The sequence below is a fragment of the Pelobates fuscus genome, chromosome 4, assembly GCF_036172605.1.
Source record: "Pelobates fuscus isolate aPelFus1 chromosome 4, aPelFus1.pri, whole genome shotgun sequence".
NCBI classification, from domain to species: Eukaryota; Metazoa; Chordata; class Amphibia; order Anura; family Pelobatidae; genus Pelobates; species Pelobates fuscus.
In genome coordinates this window covers 372,127,216-372,148,817 of record NC_086320.1, presented here as the reverse complement: position 1 = coordinate 372,148,817, position 21,602 = coordinate 372,127,216, and the positions used below count along the sequence as shown (strand labels likewise).

General features: G+C 43.2%; 1 protein-coding gene across 2 annotated transcripts in view; it reads right to left on the bottom strand.

Annotated features, from left to right (window-relative positions):
• PLCD1 (phospholipase C delta 1) overlaps positions 1 to 21,602 on the bottom strand; it is a 70,797-nt gene that overhangs the window by 5,934 nt on the left and 43,261 nt on the right. For both annotated transcript variants that reach the window (XM_063452729.1, XM_063452728.1), the window contains exons 3-8: positions 17,016 to 17,244; positions 7,482 to 7,611; positions 5,620 to 5,848; positions 5,076 to 5,277; positions 3,480 to 3,624; positions 1,586 to 1,735 (exon numbers count right to left, since the gene is read on the bottom strand). In XM_063452729.1, coding sequence (XP_063308799.1) covers positions 1,586 to 1,735; positions 3,480 to 3,624; positions 5,076 to 5,277; positions 5,620 to 5,848; positions 7,482 to 7,611; positions 17,016 to 17,244 — 1,085 coding nt within the window. The remainder of the gene's footprint in view (positions 1 to 1,585; positions 1,736 to 3,479; positions 3,625 to 5,075; positions 5,278 to 5,619; positions 5,849 to 7,481; positions 7,612 to 17,015; positions 17,245 to 21,602) is intronic.

Sequence of the window (21,602 nt, the reverse complement as noted above, 5' to 3'; positions counted from 1 at the left end):
CCCCCCCCCCCCCCCCCCCCCAGAGGAGATCATAGCCCCACCTAAAGCCCAATAATCCCCCCTCCCCCCCAGAGGAGATCATAGCCCCACCTAAAACCCTATAATCCCCCAGAGGAGATCATAGCCTCACCTAAAGCACTATAATCCCCCTAGAAGAGATCATAGCCCCACCTAAATCCCTATAATCCCCTCAGAGGAGATCATAGCCTCACCTAAAGCACTATAATCCCCCTAGAGGAGATCATAGCCCCACCTAAATCCCTATATTTCCCATAGAAGAGATCATAGCCCCACCTAAAGCCCAATAATCCCCCCTCCCCCCCAGAGGAGATCATAGCCCCACCTAAAACCCTATAATCCCCCAGAGGAGATCATAGCCTCACCTAAAGCACTATAATCCCCCTAGAGGAGATCATAGCCCCACCTAAATCCCTATATTCCCCATAGAAGAGATCATAGCCCCACCTAAAGCCTTATAATCCCCCCTCCCCTCCGCCAGAGGAGATCATAGCCCCACCTAAATCCCTATATTCCCCATAGAAGAGATCATAGCCTCACCTAAAGCACTATAATCCCCCAGAGGAGATCATAGCCCCACCTAAATCCCTATAATCCCCCAGAGGAGATCATAGCCCCACCTAAAGCCCTATAATCCCCCAGAGGAGATCATAGCCCCACCTAAATCCCTATAATCCCCCAGAGGAGATCATAGCCTCACCTAAAGCACTATAATCCCCCTAGAGGAGATCATAGCCCCACCTAAATCCCTATATTCCCCATAGAAGAGATCATAGCCCCACCTAAATCCCTATAATCCCCCAGAGGAGATCATAGCCCCACCTAAATCCCTATAATCCCCCAGAGGAGATCATAGCCCCACCTAAAGCCCTATAATCCCCCAGAGGAGATCATAGCCCCACCTAAAGCCCTATAATCCCCCTAGAGGAGATCATAGCCCCACCTAAAGCCCTATAATCCCCCAGAGGAGATCATAGCCCCACCTAAATCCCTATAATCCCCCCAAAGGAGATCATAGCCCCACCTAAAGCCCTATAATCCCCCCAGAGGAGATCATAGCAGCACTTAGAAACCCTGTAATCCCCCAGCGGAGCTCATAGCTCCACCTACAAGCCATGGTAGTCTGAGTGTTTTGAATTACACTTGTCAGCTTTCAAGCATGCGTAGTGTGTAGCACCAATCATGGGATAGAAAGGGACAAGTGCTCACTGTGGATTTACAAGTGCTTGCGCCCAAGAAGCGTCCCTCCACAGCAGTGCTGATATACCAACTGACTGGTATAAAGGGATCACAAGAGGGGAAAGTTCATTTACATCAAACGCACTCTCCGTGCACATACAGAGGACAGTTCAGATGCCCAAGGGTGGTTTTAATAATAAAATATATATTACTGAGGTGGGAGGGGCATCAATGGGGGAAGGGGAGAACATAATTTATAATCACCCCATTGTGGTATATATGCTTTAAACTATTTGAAATGCCGCGTTATATCCTCAGATTGAATTGTGAATTGTGTGTGTTTTGTTGAGAATTTGTTAACTACTAATATCCATAAGAATTTACAAACCTCTGGAGATGGAAACTCCTTTATCATTCCATCGAAAGGCGCGGTGAGAAGATTATTTCCCAGAATGTTCTTCAAGTGCTTGGCCATAGTTTTCTGCTGCTCAAGGCTACAATGGTTCTCCAGTGAGATTATCACAGGGTACCGTGACGTCTTCATGGGAAAAAGCAAACTAAAGATGTTAGACTGAACCACTGCACATCGAACTACGAGAACCAGGTGTAAAAATGCTTTGAAATGTGCTACAGTCTTAACAAAGAGTCAATACATTTTTATGGGCTAGTTATAAAACATTTTTATTTTAGAACACATTCCAGTGAAGGTAGGTGTGTCGGGGACAATGCATTCAGATTCAATTCTTATTTAACATAACATAATTGAATAGGAGAGGTAACTAGGTAGGAACGGTCACTTTGTAGATAATAGTAAGGCTTGCTAAAAGGTTTTAATTTATATCAGAAGTCTGGCTGGCCTTTTATGCAAATTCTGATTTCTTTTTGCGCATGGATACAAACGGAATTTTGGGGAGAATCTTGAAGAGGTGGCATCAGCAGGAAATGTAAACGTGGTGAGTTTTATACTTCTATCCACTGGGACACGAAATGCTTTCAAGGAAAAGAGTTCCTCTTATTCACTGAACATCATAGAAATGCGCTATAACCACATTCCTCACTTAAATCAAAACTATTGGACTCTTCCATTTTGCATCAAATCTTTTGTATTTGACTTTTCCTTTAAACTGGAAAATAAACAAACAAACAGGACAGACAGGCAGCCGAGTTCCTTGTTTACTATCCCACTTGTCTCTTCCCCGGTTCGATCTGCATGCAGGCTAGCGTCTCGCGTTCCATCTCTAGGAAACGATAATCCCCATGATGCTTTGCAAGCGAGAGAGCTCTCCCTGAACACACCATAGGCAGCTTAAGATCATTATTATTATTATTATTATTATGATTATTTATTTTACATTTAAAAATAGCTCTCCTAGCATCCAGATTCTGGCTGTCCCACTATCTACAAAGTGACATAATTTCCCTCTAGGGTGGAACAGAACTGCATCCCAAAGGAAGGAAATTAACAATAGAGACATCCAGATAAACCCTTCACTTTCCATTCTCAGGCAATTATCAGGGAAGACAGGTCTGCAGACCGAGGGCCTGCAACATTCTGCTAATAGCAATCTCTACAGATAAATAAAGGAACATACCGGGCTGGCTGGGGGATAATGCCTTATTTACATAATTAATTACAACAAGCAAGCAACACACAGAATTATATTATATATATAGATGGATAGATAGATGGATAGAGAGATAGAGAGATACACACACACACACACAATAGCAAAACGATTCCCCTTGGAATTCTCTTAATTTGCTGTAAATCTGAAGGCACCAGGAAGTGGCAGGGATCTGTTGGCTGATCCTGAGCTTAAAATATTTTATTATGTTCATATACAAAATGTTTCCGTCCAGATAGAACCTTTGCTCCTTTTGTGATACAATGTGAGAGAAGTGTTTTAAATACATCTATTTCCTTATATATCCGCTCCTATAGTGAATAGCATAGGGACAGGGGGCTATGGACCTTATTTTACCATAAACTATGCAAGGAGCATGAGTACCTAGAATGCCTGGATTGTTCCTTTAAAATCAGGGCCGGTGTTCGTTCCACTTTGGTATCATTTGCAGTGACAAACAATAAATACATAGATTGTATGTAATTGCTATTTTAGATCACTGCAAACGCTTACTTACTAATGTTTTCTAATCCAATCTGACTCCCAACAGTCTATTTTAATTTCTCCGTGGGAGATGGGGCTTCCCCTGTGTGTATCCAGTCACTAGTGGACGAGCATGCATTGTCTATTGACTTTTTACCTTGGATCCTGACTTACTTTAAAGGCGTAATTTTTAATGGCCGTTATGACGTCTTTGAAGAGGATCTTTGAAGTGAGAGTGTAACCATGATAAATAACTGGCTCGCCATTAGGCCCATCCCAACAATCCAATTCCACACATCGGCATCCCCGCGACAGAGCCCTGAGTGGAAGAAACACAAACAGAAAAAATGTTTTAAAACTCGAATTGAAAGCACACAACAATGAAATTCAATCATGGTGATTATATCACTTTTAGAACTTTCTATCAATTGCTCGCTATACACAACTTCTGCTACCCATTAGTACAGATTACAACCTCATGTGTGGTTTGGTTCATGTAATAGTTAATTAAGTGAATTCATTTTTTATTTTTTTTTAAATGAGTGAAATCATAAATATAGCAAAGCATAAAAGAGGCTTAATATTTCTATCAAAGAAATATCTAGAAAGAGAGGTGTGTCAGGTGCATCTAGGAACGCTTAGACTGCATAAAGAAAAACTAAACCATCTGCTCATAAATAAATATAGACATAAGATATAGACACAAAACCATTATCATGAGCTGTCAAACTTCTCCAGGGGAAATGGAACATTAAATATCCAGTTCAGTTCCTCTCTTCACTACGTTTTTGGACATAAATGTGGACATCACTGCACTTATTGCTCGTTGAATATTTATACAAGTATCTAATAATTGACACTGAAAAGTTTTTATTATTTGGGTTTTTTTTTAGACTTTGTAACTAGAAGACTGGCGGAGCAGCAGGAGAATTGTAATTCTGTGATAAAGTTTGTTATCAATCTTTTTTACTTTACAATGGGCTGGATATCCTCATTTGTCCTCTTAAGCATCAATATATTGATCAAAGTATATGAATATGAGAATATGAGAACAAATTAATTTCCTTGACATTGTTAGCGATGCCATAAACATGAAAGAGGCCTATTATGTTATAAGGTTATATTAAGCATCATAACCAACGCAACGCCCTATAGTGATTATCATGCCAGAAGTACCCTGACACTGGTAATAGGTCATGTCATTTTGCCATCTAAACTGGGTCCAGCTGGGCGCCATCTCCGCTCTGCAGCAGGCCAACAACATCAGGCCACTGCAGGGCTGCAGAAGTCAGATGTCGATCCTGCTGCTCATTCATTGGCTGATAGCGTCAGCTGAGCTCTCTCAGCCAATGAATGAGCATCTTTGCATAGAATATGCACAGAACTGACATTAGTCGCTAATAATGTACTAATGACGCTTCCAGAGGTGGAGTAACATCTCTGGCACCTCTGTGGAGACTCCTAGAAAAACACAGCACTCCAACCACCATAACTCCCGAAATCAGCTGACTCCTTTGACATCTCTAGAGCAGTCCGTTAAATGATTTTACCCTAGAAGCACAGATAACTCACATACTGTTGGGCAGCACGTCCACACCTTGAATTAAAGAATGTATAATTCAAAAGCATTCCACACAAAAATATAGTAACCTGGCAACCCCGCAATCAATACACTGCAGTAAATTATAATGGTAAGGAAGTAAAATCAGGTAATAATGTCCTATAGTAAAACACTGTGTATGTTGTCAGAAAACAAGAGTGATGATGTACCTGATGTAGGCCTCAGTACTGCTTGGACCTTTCAGCTGGTCATCCATCAGGTACGTATTGTGAGAGGATGAGATAAAGTAATGAGACAGAGGTTGCGTCATGTCTTGGTAAACCTTCCGATGAGCTGGGTTAAATATATTTCCATCATCAGACAGCAGATACATGAGGAGTCCATCTTTTGTCATCGAGTTTTGCTTTTTGGCTGCAACAAAATGTGCCAGAGATGATCAGTTGAATGCAGTCTGCCATTAAAGCAGGATACAACAGGCTCCATAATAGTTTTGTGTAGCCGACTTTCTTTCCATGCCTTTCTACCACATTAAGCCATAGTTGAACATATTGAAGATATGTTTATCTTTCATCCAAATCTGGGTTTATTGGCTACATTGGTTGAGGTACCTTCAACTTGGTGGAACAGATCAGTGCAACTCATAGACGTGAGATAGGAAAACCCTCAAGGAGTCTTTCGAGCAGTGTAATTTGAAATAGGACGTTACAAAATATATAAAAAAAAAACATTATTTCCATCTATAACAGCACTTACCTACTTCACTTGGTTCATACTTTTCGATGAGGTTCTTCACTTGTTCTAGACTCACGTTCTCGCCTTGTTCCTTTAGTAGGAATTGTTTCAGGCTTTCTGCGGAGATCAGATCGTTGCTACCAAAGTACGTCTTGAACATTCCATCCATCTCTGGTCGCTGTGTCAGTAATTTGTAAAATGCCTCAATTTCATCACCTTCCAGAGAGCCCGACTTTGACGTGTCACATGTCTGGAAATCAGAAGTTGATAAATAAGAATCTTTATTCTACATTATCTAAATTCTACATAATAAAACATTTTAGTAGTAGCCCAGTATTTATAGATGTCACAGGGATAAATTGAAGTACCTAATTAGTAGGTGTAACAACACGTGACCATTCCATTGCCTTGTGTTGAATATACACAAGCTATATTATATTTAGGGCAGGAAGAGAACAAACATTAACAAGCACTTAGAAAATAGGAACGTTGATTTAATAGGAGTAAAGCCATTGAGTGCATATCTGCTGTACAGACTCTCCTATAGAAAGCTATCAGAGAACATGCAAAAGTCAGGAGTTGCGTTATCCATGTGCATGTCAAACAAGATCAGGCATAGGGAGGAGAAACCTAGCTTCCCGATGAAGTGATGGAGTTGCTAGAGGGATGGGTGGCTATAATGATTAGAAGACAGAGGGACAGGGACAGGGGATCTATTAGCACCAATAATATTGAGGATTCCTGAAACAGAAGTGAAAGCAATTTATTTTGCTCTTACATACATTGACTTGACTTACTGAAATTCTACATGCAGCCATTAGGTCATTGGTCTTCTCGATAAAACATTTAATACAGCTGGGAACGTAAACAGCTGAGGCTAAACTACTATGCGGAATCCTGTGTTTTGGTCATGTCCTCTGGATGAAATTTCAGGAAGGACTGGAGAACTGAATACATTCTTTTTAAAAAGCCAGAAACCCTCCAAGTAGTTTCTCAGCTCTGTGGAATGCAGATTGAAGACCGTACGATAGTGTTGTCTATATTTGCATTTTTTCAGTGTTTTGCCTCTTTTACATTTACAAATCGATAGCTCAGTAGGCCTCTCCAGTAATTTCCTGGCCACAACTTTTGGGCTAGGTCTTTCCATATTTTTCACTTCTGTGTTTACAGGATTAAGGTGTACTTTGGAGAGTGCCCAGGTCACCTGCTGTGGATTTTTTTATATCATGGAACTTCCTTTGCCAGACATACTTGGCTTTCACAATAGGAACAATATTAGGAATGTTCTTCTGGATATTTTTCTATTTACCTTTTTGAGCATTCTGAAATATTTTACATGAGACTGGGAGAAGCTAAGAACAGATATTACTGAGCAGACTGGCTTGAACTTTTTATATTATTATAGCTTTTTTTTACGGTTTGTATTTTATTTTGTTCTCTCTCTCTCTCTATCAAGATATCTTTAGTTTGTTTAAGAGAATACTAAACCAGATATTTTTACATTATAAATATACAGTGCTAGGGTCACTTTCCTAAGCAAACATATTCCTTATCAGACCATATTGTGGGTGAAAAGACTGCTTCACATCAGAAACAGAGAAAAGTCTGAATTAAAAAAAAAATAAATAAACACAATCAAATACACTATTTTCTAAAAAGAAAATTGGGTCTCCCACCTATCTGGGAATTTACCGTCATGAAATTAAATAAATGTTCTTATTCAATAAACTGGCTAGTATTTGTTCTATAATTTTCTTAAAAAGTGAAATCACGAACTTTCGCAGATGACTTTTAACAATGATCAATTACAAGGAATGTTAGGAAATCAGAGCTCAGACATACTCAGCCAGACAGGTTAAGGTACTTTCCATATGATACTATACCTGGAATATTGTTGCAGCATAGAGGTCGTCAGCCTGGATATTCACTTCCTGCAGGAAGTCCTTCAGCTCTTTTAAGTTCATTTTGTTGTCTTTGTTTTTGTCAGATTTTCTAAGACAAGTATGGATCCAGCTGATTATGTAATTAAGAACAATAAATCACGAAATGAACACGATCTGAACTCTTAAGTTGACCATGGTAAGAAACACAAGGTCTGTGCCCAACTCGGGCCTCGATTTACTAGTTTTAGATAATCTTTTCAAATGATCACGTACTGTGAGAAAAACTTTCCTAATGATGTATCTACAGAAATCACCATTAAAGTCTATGGGAACCGTTTGAAGTTCTATTAACAGATTGTGATCATTAAAAAAAAGCTGATCAAAAAATAGTAAAATCAAGGAGTTCATTTAAAAATGGCCTGAAACTAGTACCAGACTAATCGAGGGAACATGGTAATACATGCAATGTCTATCAATAGAACAAAACTGTTAGGATAACCATGGAAGTCTAACTAGAACAAATCACAGTGGCAGACTGTGGAAATCAAGAAAAACAATTCCTGAACCTAGAACCCAATTCTTTACTTGGCCATTGTAAGAAATACAAAGCATGAACTAAAACCAAAGTCTTAGAATTAACACAACATGTGAACCAAGAACTAAACTCTTCGGATGACAGCAGTAGTGGACACCAATTCTGTACCTAGAACGGAACTCCGAGGATAACAACGGTAATGGGCCCAAGCTTGGTACCTGGATGTTTTCAGAAATACGAATGAGCAAGAAATCAGGGCCAACTGGCAAGTTTGCTCCTACAGTGAGCAAAACCAAAATAAAAATAAATAAAAAACACATCAAACTTATATTTCATTTGGCAAGGATCAGAAGACGTTTATCCGGCATCATGAACTACCTACATCACAAATAGAAATGGGCGACAAATATGATTTTTACACCTTGAATATGTGCTTTTGTAAGACTTATCAAGTTAAAAAACAGTATGCACCCATTAACCTGTATTATTATGTTGGGTATACTACAATTAACCTGCATCTAACTAGTCAAATTTAGTTGAATCCCGAGCGATAGCAATACTAAGTATATTGACAGCTCCTTTTGAGTTACTCAACTTGTCAGAGACCTGTCACCATCTGGGGAAAACATGAAGCTGCCCGGCTTATAGCTCCTTTAAAGAGCACAGTCACTAGATTTTCAGTTAAGAAAACAGAACATACATAAAATCACCCAGAATTCTGAAGATGAAACTCAGGGCTCATAACTGTAGTTATCCGAGGCACAAGTTCTAGCCTGCGGCATTTTTGATAACTCGCCTGCATAAATTCTGCTCCAACATCTAGCTATTAGAAAAGGAAGGGAAGGGATTAACTAATGCATGAAGGACCATCTCTTGTAATCTAGGGTTTGGCATCTGATTTTTTGATCGAGTCACTTCGGAATTCTTCACAGTTTGTATAGTCACTCATCACTGCTATGGATGGACACCGATGTCTTCTCCAGAACAAGTATTACATATGGCATTTTTTTGTGCCACGAATTATCACTGAAACTAAAAAAAAAAAAATCTTTGTTTTTACTTTTCCCAGTTGTATATTTTTATCCAGGAGCCTACGCCCTTCTCTCTAAAACTCCCTATAATTAAGGGCATATGTGTAGTCTCACATTAAACAGATAAAAGTGGCTTTAACAAAATACCGCAAAAACATACAGTAAACACAGAGCAGGCAAGATTCCCTGTCATTACCGGCTCATTGTAGCCAGTTGTACAGTTTTAGACCCAGATACTGCCACGGTATTAAAAGAGTCGTGGTACTGTATGCACACTGAGTGTGGGGTCATTAAAGGCTTGAGCAAAGTCAAGTTTAGGAATCAGCACAGAAAATGCTTATTACAGCGAGGCTTGAAACTTAATGGAACATAATTTAGAGAGATGTAAATGAGACCAGTACCCTTTAAGAATGGGTCATTCCTTTTAAGAATGCACTTTGGCTGATATGTTGCTAATCATTAAACACACAGCCTGGTTTGGACCAGTTTAAATGAAATAAAACTAATTTTAAACATCACACTATTGCGTGCACAAAATGATTTATTGAGGTCTAATTGACCTCTTGGTTTGTAGTATCTACAAGGCAAGATTATGCGCTTTTGTTATGTACACACCCTGGAAATTCGCATCAAGTAGGAAAAAACAGTGATACATTAACACATTATGTGCCGGGGGTGTGCCCAAATTGCAAAGCAATGTATTGGGCACCTTTCTGGAATTTAAGGGATAATCTGCTGGATTACAGTGGGTGAAGTGACTGTCGCAGGGAAGTCAACAATGAGGGACAGACAGCATAAAGGCTCAGTCACTGCTGTGTGCAAGACATCTATATACATGGAATAAAATAATACAAAGGATTGTATTTACCCTGCTGTATACTGGCTGGCGAGGTAGTGCCCACCTAGATACACAGGGTTTTATTTACCCTGCTGTATACTGGCTGGCTAGGTAGTGCCCACCTAGATACACAGGGTTTTATTTACCCTGCTGTATACTGGCTGGCGAGGTAGTGCCCACCTAGATACACAGGGTTTTATTTACCCTGCTGTATACTGGCTGGCTAGGTAGTGCCCACCTAGATACACAGGGTTTTATTTACCCTGCTGTATACTGGCTGGCGAGGTAGTGCCCACCTAGATACACAGGGTTTTATTTACCCTGCTGTATACTGGCTGGCGAGGTAGTGCCCACCTAGATACACAGGGTTTTATTTACCCTGCTGTATACTGGCTGGCTAGGTAGTGCCCACCTAGATACACAGGGTTTTATTTACCCTGCTGTATTCTGGCTGGCGAGGTAGTGCCCACCTAGATACACAGGGTTTTATTTACCCTGCTGTATTCTGGCTGGCGAGGTAGTGCCCACCTAGATACACAGGGTTTTATTTACCCTGCTGTATACTGGCTGGCGAGGTAGTGCCCACCTAGATACACAGGGTTTTATTTACCCTGCTGTATTCTGGCTGGCAAGGTAGTGCCCACCTAGATACACAGGGTTTTATTTACCCTGCTGTATACTGGCTGGCGAGGTAGTGCCCACCTAGATACACAGGGTTTTATTTACCCTGCTGTATTCTGGCTGGCGAGGTAGTGCCCACCTAGATACACAGGGTTTTATTTACCCTGCTGTATTCTGGCTGGCGAGGTAGTGCCCACCTAGATACACAGGGTTTTATTTACCCTGCTGTATACTGGCTGGCGAGGTAGTGCCCACCTAGATACACAGGGTTTTATTTACCCTGCTGTATTCTGGCTGGCGAGGTAGTGCCCACCTAGATACACAGGGTTTTATTTACCCTGCTGTATACTGGCTGGCGAGGTAGTGCCCACCTAGATACACAGGGTTTTATTTACCCTGCTGTATACTGGCTGGTGAGGTAGTGCCCACCTAGATACACAGGGTTTTATTTACCCTGCTGTATTCTGGCTGGCGAGGTAGTGCCCACCTAGATACACAGGGTTTTATTTACCCTGCTGTATTCTGGCTGGTGAGGTAGTGCCCACCTAGATACACAGGGTTTTATTTACCCTGCTGTATTCTGGCTGGCGAGGTAGTGCCCACCTAGATACACAGGGTTTTATTTACCCTGCTGTATTCTGGCTGGCGAGGTAGTGCCCACCTAGATACACAGGGTTTTATTTACCCTGCTGTATACTGGCTGGCGAGGTAGTGCCCACCTAGATACACAGGGTTTTATTTACCCTGCTGTATTCTGGCTGGCGAGGTAGTGCCCACCTAGATACACAGGGTTTTATTTACCCTGCTGTATACTGGCTGGCGAGGTAGTGCCCACCTAGATACACAGGGTTTTATTTACCCTGCTGTATTCTGGCTGGCGAGGTAGTGCCCACCTAGATACACAGGGTTTTATTTACCCTGCTGTATTCTGGCTGGCGAGGTAGTGCCCACCTAGATACACAGGGTTTTATTTACCCTGCTGTATACTGGCTGGCGAGGTAGTGCCCACCTAGATACACAGGGTTTTATTTACCCTGCTGTATTCTGGCTGGCGAGGTAGTGCCCACCTAGATACACAGGGTTTTATTTACCCTGCTGTATACTGGCTGGCGAGGTAGTGCCCACCTAGATACACAGGGTTTTATTTACCCTGCTGTATACTGGCTGGCGAGGTAGTGCCCACCTAGATACACAGGGTTTTATTTACCCTGCTGTATACTGGCTGGTGAGGTAGTGCCCACCTAGATACACAGGGTTTTATTTACCCTGCTGTATTCTGGCTGGCGAGGTAGTGCCCACCTAGATACACAGGGTTTTATTTACCCTGCTGTATACTGGCTGGCGAGGTAGTGCCCACCTAGATACACAGGGTTTTATTTACCCTGCTGTATACTGGCTGGCGAGGTAGTGCCCACCTAGATACACAGGGTTTTATTTACCCTGCTGTATACTGGCTGGCGAGGTAGTGCCCACCTAGATACACAGGGTTTTATTTACCCTGCTGTATACTGGCTGGCGAGGTAGTGCCCACCTAGATACACAGGGTTTTATTTACCCTGCTGTATACTGGCTGGCGAGGTAGTGCCCACCTAGATACACAGGGTTTTATTTACCCTGCTGTATTCTGGCTGGCGAGGTAGTGCCCACCTAGATACACAGGGTTTTATTTACCCTGCTGTATACTGGCTGGCTAGGTAGTGCCCACCTAGATACACAGGGTTTTATTTACCCTGCTGTATACTGGCTGGCGAGGTAGTGCCCACCTAGATACACAGGGTTTTATTTACCCTGCTGTATACTGGCTGGTGAGGTAGTGCCCACCTAGATACACAGGGTTTTATTTACCCTGCTGTATACTGGCTGGCTAGGTAGTGCCCACCTAGATACACAGGGTTTTATTTACCCTGCTGTATACTGGCTGGCTAGGTAGTGCCCACCTAGATACACAGGCTTTTATTTACCCTGCTGTATACTGGCTGGCGAGGTAGTGCCCACCTAGATACACAGGGTTTTATTTACCCTGCTGTATACTGGCTGGCTAGGTAGTGCCCACCTAGATACACAGGGTTTTATTTACCCTGCTGTATTCTGGCTGGCTAGGTAGTGCCCACCTAGATACACAGGGTTTTATTTACCCTGCTGTATACTGGCTGGCTAGGTAGTGCCCACCTAGATACACAGGGTTTTATTTACCCTGCTGTATACTGGCTGGCGAGGTAGTGCCCACCTAGATACACAGGGTTTTATTTACCCTGCTGTATACTGGCTGGCGAGGTAGTGCCCACCTAGATACACAGGGTTTTATTTACCCTGCTGTATACTGGCTGGTGAGGTAGTGCCCACCTAGATACACAGGGTTTTATTTACCCTGCTGTATTCTGGCTGGCGAGGTAGTGCCCACCTAGATACACAGGGTTTTATTTACCCTGCTGTATACTGGCTGGCGAGGTAGTGCCCACCTAGATACACAGGGTTTTATTTACCCTGCTGTATTCTGGCTGGCGAGGTAGTGCCCACCTAGATACACAGGGTTTTATTTACCCTGCTGTATACTGGCTGGTGAGGTAGTGCCCACCTAGATACACAGGGTTTTATTTACCCTGCTGTATTCTGGCTGGCGAGGTAGTGCCCACCTAGATACACAGGGTTTTATTTACCCTGCTGTATACTGGCTGGCGAGGTAGTGCCCACCTAGATACACAGGGTTTTATTTACCCTGCTGTATTCTGGCTGGCGAGGTAGTGCCCACCTAGATACACAGGGTTTTATTTACCCTGCTGTATACTGGCTGGCGAGGTAGTGCCCACCTAGATACACAGGGTTTTATTTACCCTGCTGTATACTGGCTGGCGAGGTAGTGCCCACCTAGATACACAGGGTTTTATTTACCCTGCTGTATACTGGCTGGCGAGGTAGTGCCCACCTAGATACACAGGGTTTTATTTACCCTGCTGTATACTGGCTGGTGAGGTAGTGCCCACCTAGATACACAGGGTTTTATTTACCCTAGTGTATACTGGCTGGCGAGGTAGTGCCCACCTAGATACACAGGGTTTTATTTACCCTAGTGTATACTGGCTGGTGAGGTAGTGCCCACCTAGATACACAGGGTTTTATTTACCCTGCTGTATTCTGGCTGGCGAGGTAGTGCCCACCTAGATACACAGGGTTTTATTTACCCTGCTGTATACTGGCTGGCGAGGTAGTGCCCACCTAGATACACAGGGTTTTATTTACCCTGCTGTATACTGGCTGGCTAGGTAGTGCCCACCTAGATACACAGGGTTTTATTTACCCTGCTGTATACTGGCTGGCGAGGTAGTGCCCACCTAGATACACAGGGTTTTATTTACCCTGCTGTATACTGGCTGGTGAGGTAGTGCCCACCTAGATACACAGGGTTTTATTTACCCTAGTGTATACTGGCTGGCGAAGTAGTGCCCACCTAGATACACAGGGTTTTATTTACCCTGCTGTATACTGGCTGGCGAGGTAGTGCCCACCTAGATACACAGGGTTTTATTTACCCTGCTGTATACTGGCTGGCGAGGTAGTGCCCACCTAGATACACAGGGTTTATTTACCCTGCTGTAGACTGGCTGGCGAGGTAGTGCCCACCTAGATACACAGGGTTTTATTTACCCTGCTGTATACTGGCTGGTGAGGTAGTGCCCACCTAGATACACAGGGTTTTATTTACCCTGCTGTATTCTGGCTGGCGAGGTAGTGCCCACCTAGATACACAGGGTTTTATTTACCCTAGTGTATACTGGCTGGTGAGGTAGTGCCCACCTAGATACACAGGGTTTTATTTACCCTGCTGTATACTGGCTGGCGAGGTAGTGCCCACCTAGATACACAGGGTTTTATTTACCCTGCTGTATACTGGCTGGCGAGGTAGTGCCCACCTAGATACACAGGGTTTTATTTACCCTGCTGTATTCTGGCTGGCGAGGTAGTGCCCACCTAGATACACAGGGTTTTATTTACCCTGCTGTATACTGGCTGGCGAGGTAGTGCCCACCTAGATACACAGGGTTTTATTTACCCTGCTGTATACTGGCTGGCTAGGTAGTGCCCACCTAGATACACAGGGTTTTATTTACCCTGCTGTATTCTGGCTGGCGAGGTAGTGCCCACCTAGATACACAGGGTTTTATTTACCCTGCTGTATACTGGCTGGCGAGGTAGTGCCCACCTAGATACACAGGGTTTTATTTACCCTGCTGTATACTGGCTGGCTAGGTAGTGCCCACCTAGATACACAGGGTTTTATTTACCCTGCTGTATACTGGCTGGCTAGGTAGTGCCCACCTAGATACACAGGGTTTTATTTACCCTGCTGTATACTGGCTGGCTAGGTAGTGCCCACCTAGATACACAGGGTTTTATTTACCCTGCTGTATTCTGGCTGGCGAGGTAGTGCCCACCTAGATACACAGGGTTTTATTTACCCTGCTGTATACTGGTTGGCTAGGTAGTGCCCACCTAGATACACAGGGTTTTATTTACCCTGCTGTATACTGGCTGGCGAGGTAGTGCCCACCTAGATACACAGGGTTTTATTTACCCTGCTGTATACTGGATGGCGAGGTAGTGCCCACCTAGATACACAGGGTTTTATTTACCCTAGTGTATTCTGGCTGGCGAGGTAGTGCCCACCTAGATTCACAGTATTTTATTTACCCTGCTGTATACTGGCTGGCGAGGTAGTGCCCACCTAGATACACAGGGTTTTATTTACCCTGCTGTATACTGGCTGGCTAGGTAGTGCCCACCTAGATACACAGGGTTTTATTTACCCTGCTGTATACTGGCTGGCGAGGTAGTGTCCACCTAGATACACAGGGTTTTATTTACCCTAGTGTATTCTGGCTGGCGAGGTAGTGCCCACCTAGATACACAGGGTTTTATTTACCCTGCTGTATACTGGCTGGCGAGGTAGTGTCCACCTAGATACACAGGGTTTTATTTACCCTAGTGTATACTGGCTGGCGAGGTAGTGCCCACCTAGATACACAGGGTTTTATTTACCCTGCTGTATACTGGCTGGCGAGGTAGTGCCCACCTAGATACACAGGGTTTTATTTACCCTGCTGTATTCTGGCTGGTGAGGTAGTGCCCACCTAGATACACAGGGTTTTATTTACCCTGCTGTATACTGGCTGGCGAGGTAGTGCCCACCTAGATACACAGGGTTTTATTTACCCTGCTGTATACTGGCTGGCGAGGTAGTGCCCACCTAGATACACAGGGTTTTATTTACCCTTGTGTATTCTGGCTGGCGAGGTAGTGCCCACCTAGATACACAGGGTTTTATTTACCCTTGTGTATTCTGGCAGGCGAGGTAGTGCCCACCTAGATACACAGGGTTTTATTTACCCTGCTGTATACTGGCTGGCTAGGTAGTGCCCACCTAGATACACAGGGTTTTATTTACCCTGCTGTATACTGGATGGCTAGGTAGTGCCCACCTAGATACACAGGGTTTTATTTACCCTGCTGTATACTGGCTGGCGAGGTAGTGCCCACCTAGATACACAGGGTTTTATTTACCCTGCTGTATACTGGCTGGCTAGGTAGTGCCCACCTAGATACATAGGGTTTTATGTACCCTAGTGTATACTGGCTGGCGAGGTAGTGCCCACCTAGATTCACAGTATTTTATTTACCCTGCTGGCGAGGTAGTGTCCAGTCTTCAGGCCATGTACTGTGATACTGGCCCAGCCTCCTTCCCCCGTAACCTACGCTTTGCCTTTACTTAAAGAATCAGGAGTAAAGCATCCTCACTAACCTTCTCTACAGAAGATACTGTACAATAACCACCCTACATGCTATTCCACTAATAGCAGATTAATATGATTGATATAATTTTTCCAAACACAATGAACACCAAGAAAAATGAAATTAATAAATTAAATTTGGCATCACACTCAAAATAAATCTCATCCACAAACAAATGTATTTCAGGTCCATATAGTCCAGGGACTGATGGGTGGCCATGCCATCAGGAAACTACAGCAGACCCTCTACCTCAATGATAACAGATTAGTGCCAGCCAGTCCCAATGTAAATGTTGTAGATTCCATCCTCACTGTATTTCAATGTGAATTGGGGTGCCCCTCTACCTTCACCATACAGATTATATTGTAATATTTAGCACGGCTAAATCAAATTTTCCTGGTTTTCCTGAAGAACATTTATACCCATCTACATCTTTACCACCGCGTCATTCTGTGGGTTACACTTCTGGCCTGGAACAGTTTAACATTGTAAACCTTTAAAAAACAGATGCTTCATTTGTCGTTTGTTTCAATTATTTTTTTTTTTTGTAATGGTGTCCATTCTATCAACCTAGAAAGCTTTGAAAACAAATGTACAGAACAGGAGTAAACATGTATCTGCTACTTTATGGGACATCGCTGTCCCATCTTAGCCATGACCTCTGATACCAATTCCACAAGTTTTGCTAAATTTCATGCGTACATCACACCGAGCTGGAAGGATACTGCTTGAGCTTCTGATTCTGGCTCATGGATTTGCAGTTGGTTAAGATTTTTTCGAGGCCGACAGTCCAGTGACCAGCCACCTCACTACTGGCAGCAATAAGGTCCAGGTTCTTCCGCTGACCTTTAAAGATGATGGAAAAGCAACGATCTTCTGGGATGTCCTTGGCGTGTTTCTGCATCCCTTCCGTCTGATGGCCATGCCGCACATCCTCAATGTCATCAACGCAAACTGTTAACACAAAAACAGAAACTGCAATAAGAAGACTACACCTGGCCACCAATGTCTGATGGAATAAGTACACCCCAACACAAGCAATAAAGAAACTGAGGTGATGAAACAGGCAATGTGTTCAACAAATTAACTTTGCTTCCTTTATAGAAGAATGTGTTAACATTTTAGCAAAGATTTGTAATGAAAAATAAAATGCTATAAGAGTTAGGAAATGGCATATTTTTGTTCTGCATAAAGAAACACACCTGCCTTTAAATTTATTTTGTAATAGAAAGGGGGAAAATATGCTAAAAAATTGTAGTCAATAGTTGCAGTATTACACAAACACCAGAGACATCCAGCTGAGACAGTGTTTCTGATATAGCAAAAAAAGTGTTCAGTCTCTGTCCATCCATTCTACGTAGAAATGCTATATTACAATATTTTCGACAAAGGAGATTTAGCTTTTTATAAAACTATGAACAGAGGTGGAATGCCTTCATTTGAGCACATCCAGCCACAACGGGGCCATAGATGCTGCAGGAATACAGACTTTGCTTTACCAAGCAGACCACCGTCTAGCTAGAGATACAATACTCAATGTCTAGGTGAGAAAGGGAGAGGTCATTCTACAATAGTCAATGTCTAGGTGAGAAAGGGAGAGGTCATACTACAATGAACACTGTCGCCAAGCAGACCTTAGGAATCTGAATTACTTTGAAAACTTCAGAGACTGTAGCGCAGAAGACACAATTATTCTCAAACAGAACACACCTCAGGTGGTCAAACAAAAAACTTAAAACCGTCCAAAGAAAACAAGAATATTTTCAGCTGAAACAAACACGCAGCTGTTTTCTTCTAGAAACACAAACTAAATAACCCCTGGTGAGAAGGAATCTGAGCGGAGAATCAGCTCTGGGGTAAAAAACCAACAAGAACCCCATTATAAAGTCAGATGTCCCTGGTAGGTGGCCAAGCACTGCATTTAAAGCTGCTCTTGGAGTCAATACAGAGGAACATACAGACTCTCCCTTATGGAGCACTTATTTCTTCCCGTGCCAAGGTCAAAGTCCCGTCATAAACCTGTGAAGATAAAGCAAACTCTGCGAGGAGAGATCTTTGATTTCACCAGGCGTGGGCACAGCGTTATTGCATTAAAGGGAAAAAGGGAATGTATTAACAGAAATTGTGAATGCTTGTTTACCCACAAAATATATCTTACTCAAATTTCTGTATCTAATGTGAGCACACACACACAAAAAAAAAAAAATGAATGAGACAGAGAAAATAAATGTTACAAAAAGTTTTTAGTTGCTGTAACTCTGGTTTGGGTGAAAATGTTTTTGAGTCCTAACCTTAAAGGGATACTGTAGTGGCAGGAACACAAAGCTGTATTCCTGGCACTACCGCTCTCCCTCCCCTCTATCACACCCCCATCCCCCTCCCCCGGTAAATAAAAAGTTTAAAAACCCTTTATTTACTTTCCGTTTCCCAGTGCTGACGTCACTCGGTGCTGGGTCGACGCTCCGCCCCCTCCTCCATCCCACGACGAGCGTGGTCTATAGTTCCTCATGCAGAGTGTGAGGATTTCCAGCGTCAGATACCAGATCAAAGATCGATTTCAAGTTGGGGAAGCTCCCCCAGTGGCTGTCTGCTACCAGGGACGTATTTGCCGCGAGGCAAACAAGGCATTTGCCTTGGGCGGCACTTTCCAGGTGGCGGCAAAAAATGCCGCCCCCAAATGCCCAGGCAAATACCTTGTTAGCCTGGCGGCATTTGGCTAAGTAGAAATCCATGCGGGCGGGCAGCGCTGGCGAGGGAGCACTGATTACGTCATATTCCGGCTCCCGGCATCACTCCCGGCATCACTCGCCAGTGCCACCCACCTGAATTTCTACTCAGCCGCCCAAGTGCCTGGATTTCTACTCAGCCGCCCAAGTGCCTGGATTTCTACTCAGCCGCCCAAGTGCCTGGATTTCTACTTATCCGCCCAAGTGCCTGCCTGCCTCCCTACAAGAAGACCCACTGGCGAAAAAGGTAAAAAAAAAAATCCACCCAGCTCTTCCAAAGGTAGGGAGGCTGGGTGGATTTAAACTAAAATAGAAAAAGTTATCTTTATTAATTCATGTTGGGGAGAGGGGGGTCTGTCAGTGTGTCTGAGTGATTGTGTGTGTCTTGCGGTCAGTGTGTGTCTGAGTGATTGTGTGTGTCTTGCGGTCAGTGTGTGTCTGAGTGATTGTGTGTGTCTTACTGTCAGTGTGTGTCTGGCTGTAAGTGTCTGGCTGTCAGTGTGTGTGTGATTGTGTGTATGTCTGTCAGTGTGTATATGTCATTGTTTGTCAGTGTATGAGAGTGTGTGTCTGCCAATGAGTATGCGTCTGTCAGTGAGTGTGCGTCTGTCAGTCAAAGTGCGGCCTTGACAGGAAGGGGTGGGGAAAATTTAAATAAGGAGGGGGGGGGGGGGGGGGGTTGCCCGGGCAGGACGCCTGGGGCAGCACAAATCCTAAATACACCACTGTCTGGTACACAGCCACTGAAGGCAGACTTAGTGCTGCAAAGTAAACATGGTAGTTTCCCTGGAACATCAATGTTTAACATGGCAGCACTAATTGCAAAAGGGACACAGCACCCAGACCACTTCAATTAGCTGAAGTGGTCTGGGTGCCTACAGTGTCCCTTTAAGACTGACCCCACAGCAGCTGTTTGGACAAGTGGAAATTAATTTTTATTTTCTAGATCAATTAACCTGTCCGTAAAGGCGTTTTCCCCAACTTATTTCTCTACATCATGAATGATTATGGTTTTACTTTCATATTCCTGGATCTGTGTGAATATTTCGCATAGTGTGTGCCAGGGGGACCCCATGATTCCCAGTTGCACTCCAAATGGGCAACAACTAAAGTCAGTCTAAACCCCAAATGGTCCAAGAAGGACAGCCCAATACCAGCTGCTTACCTGTAGCCAAAATAAATCGGGGTGCTCGGTAATGTAAATCTGACACACCATGTTTTTCTGTTGTATTTAAAATAATTTAAAAACATTTGTTAGGGGGGGGAAGCAAAAGCAAAAAAAAAAAAAAAAAAGTTTTCTGGAAATGTTTGAATCACTGAATTGATTCATAGTGAGTCACCAACCTCACACGCCGTAATCACGAGACCGGGCTGTGACATTGCCAGTTTACAATCATATTAAAACAGGGACAATTTGTCAGAATTGGTGTGAAAGGTGATCAGAGAATTATGGAAAATACCTTGATATGGAGCGTTTAGCATTAAAGTTACTCCGTTATCCACAAAATACTCCAACCTCCATGGCAACATCTCCTTTTAGTGGCCATGGATCAAGCAATCTGTATGTTCAGTGTTCCAGTTTGAAATCCCAGGACATGAACTCTGCCTAATGATAGTTCTGTGCAAAAAATACATCCGTCATTCGCACGCATCGATCATTGGCGAAGGGGGTAATCAACTTCTCCAGCAGTGCTGTGAGCGAGCCTGCAAGACATGCTTCCCTTCCCTCGGTTTATTCTACTCCCCACACCTCTACTTTCTTTCTTCGCAGCCCTCCGTGCCTCTCTGCTTCCCCTCCCAGCATTCGGATTGGCTGGTGGGGGGAGCTGTAGCGGCCAGATGAGCGGTCACACAGCTCATCCTGCCGCTCATGAACTTTCACACCATGAAAACGTGAGGTTTAATGTTCACGTCTTCTAAAAGAGAAGCATTGAATACAATGATTCTTTATCAGAAAAGGCTGATTGGCGATTCTCTATAAGCAGCATTTGATTGGACATTGGAGAGGGAAGCAACGATGCGGTGTGACATCATAAAAGCAAGGGAAGAACTGGGCCCAGTGTTGGATTCAAGGTAAGCTTTACATTTATGTTCTGGGATTTTTTGTATTTAATATTTAGATTGTAAAGGTGAAATTTCCAGTAAAATTTAGAGATGAAAAGATACAGGTGAGATAATGGCTATATTTCCAGAATTCTCCTCCATTTGATCGACACAACGGAATTCTAGATTTCTTATACTTTAGGTAGGTGAGCTAGAGTTCTGTATGCTTTGAGCCGCTGGAGGAAACACTGAATATCTTTTATCCAGTAGCAATAGGGGACTTCTAATATTCTACTAGAAGTATAATTACACCGAGGTCTGCATTGCAAATACAGAAACATACCAGGCTCCTGTGCTAGCACGCTGATAAATATCAAGGTCTATGGGAGTTACGTTTTTGCCGAAGTGTCGTAGCGAAACGCAGACAGAATAAAGGCCAAATCATGTCAAGATAATAGGGAATAGGTTCCCTCTATCTGAAACAGGACATTTTGGCTCCTGTTAATGGATTCTATAGCAAATAATATGAAATGATCTTTTTGA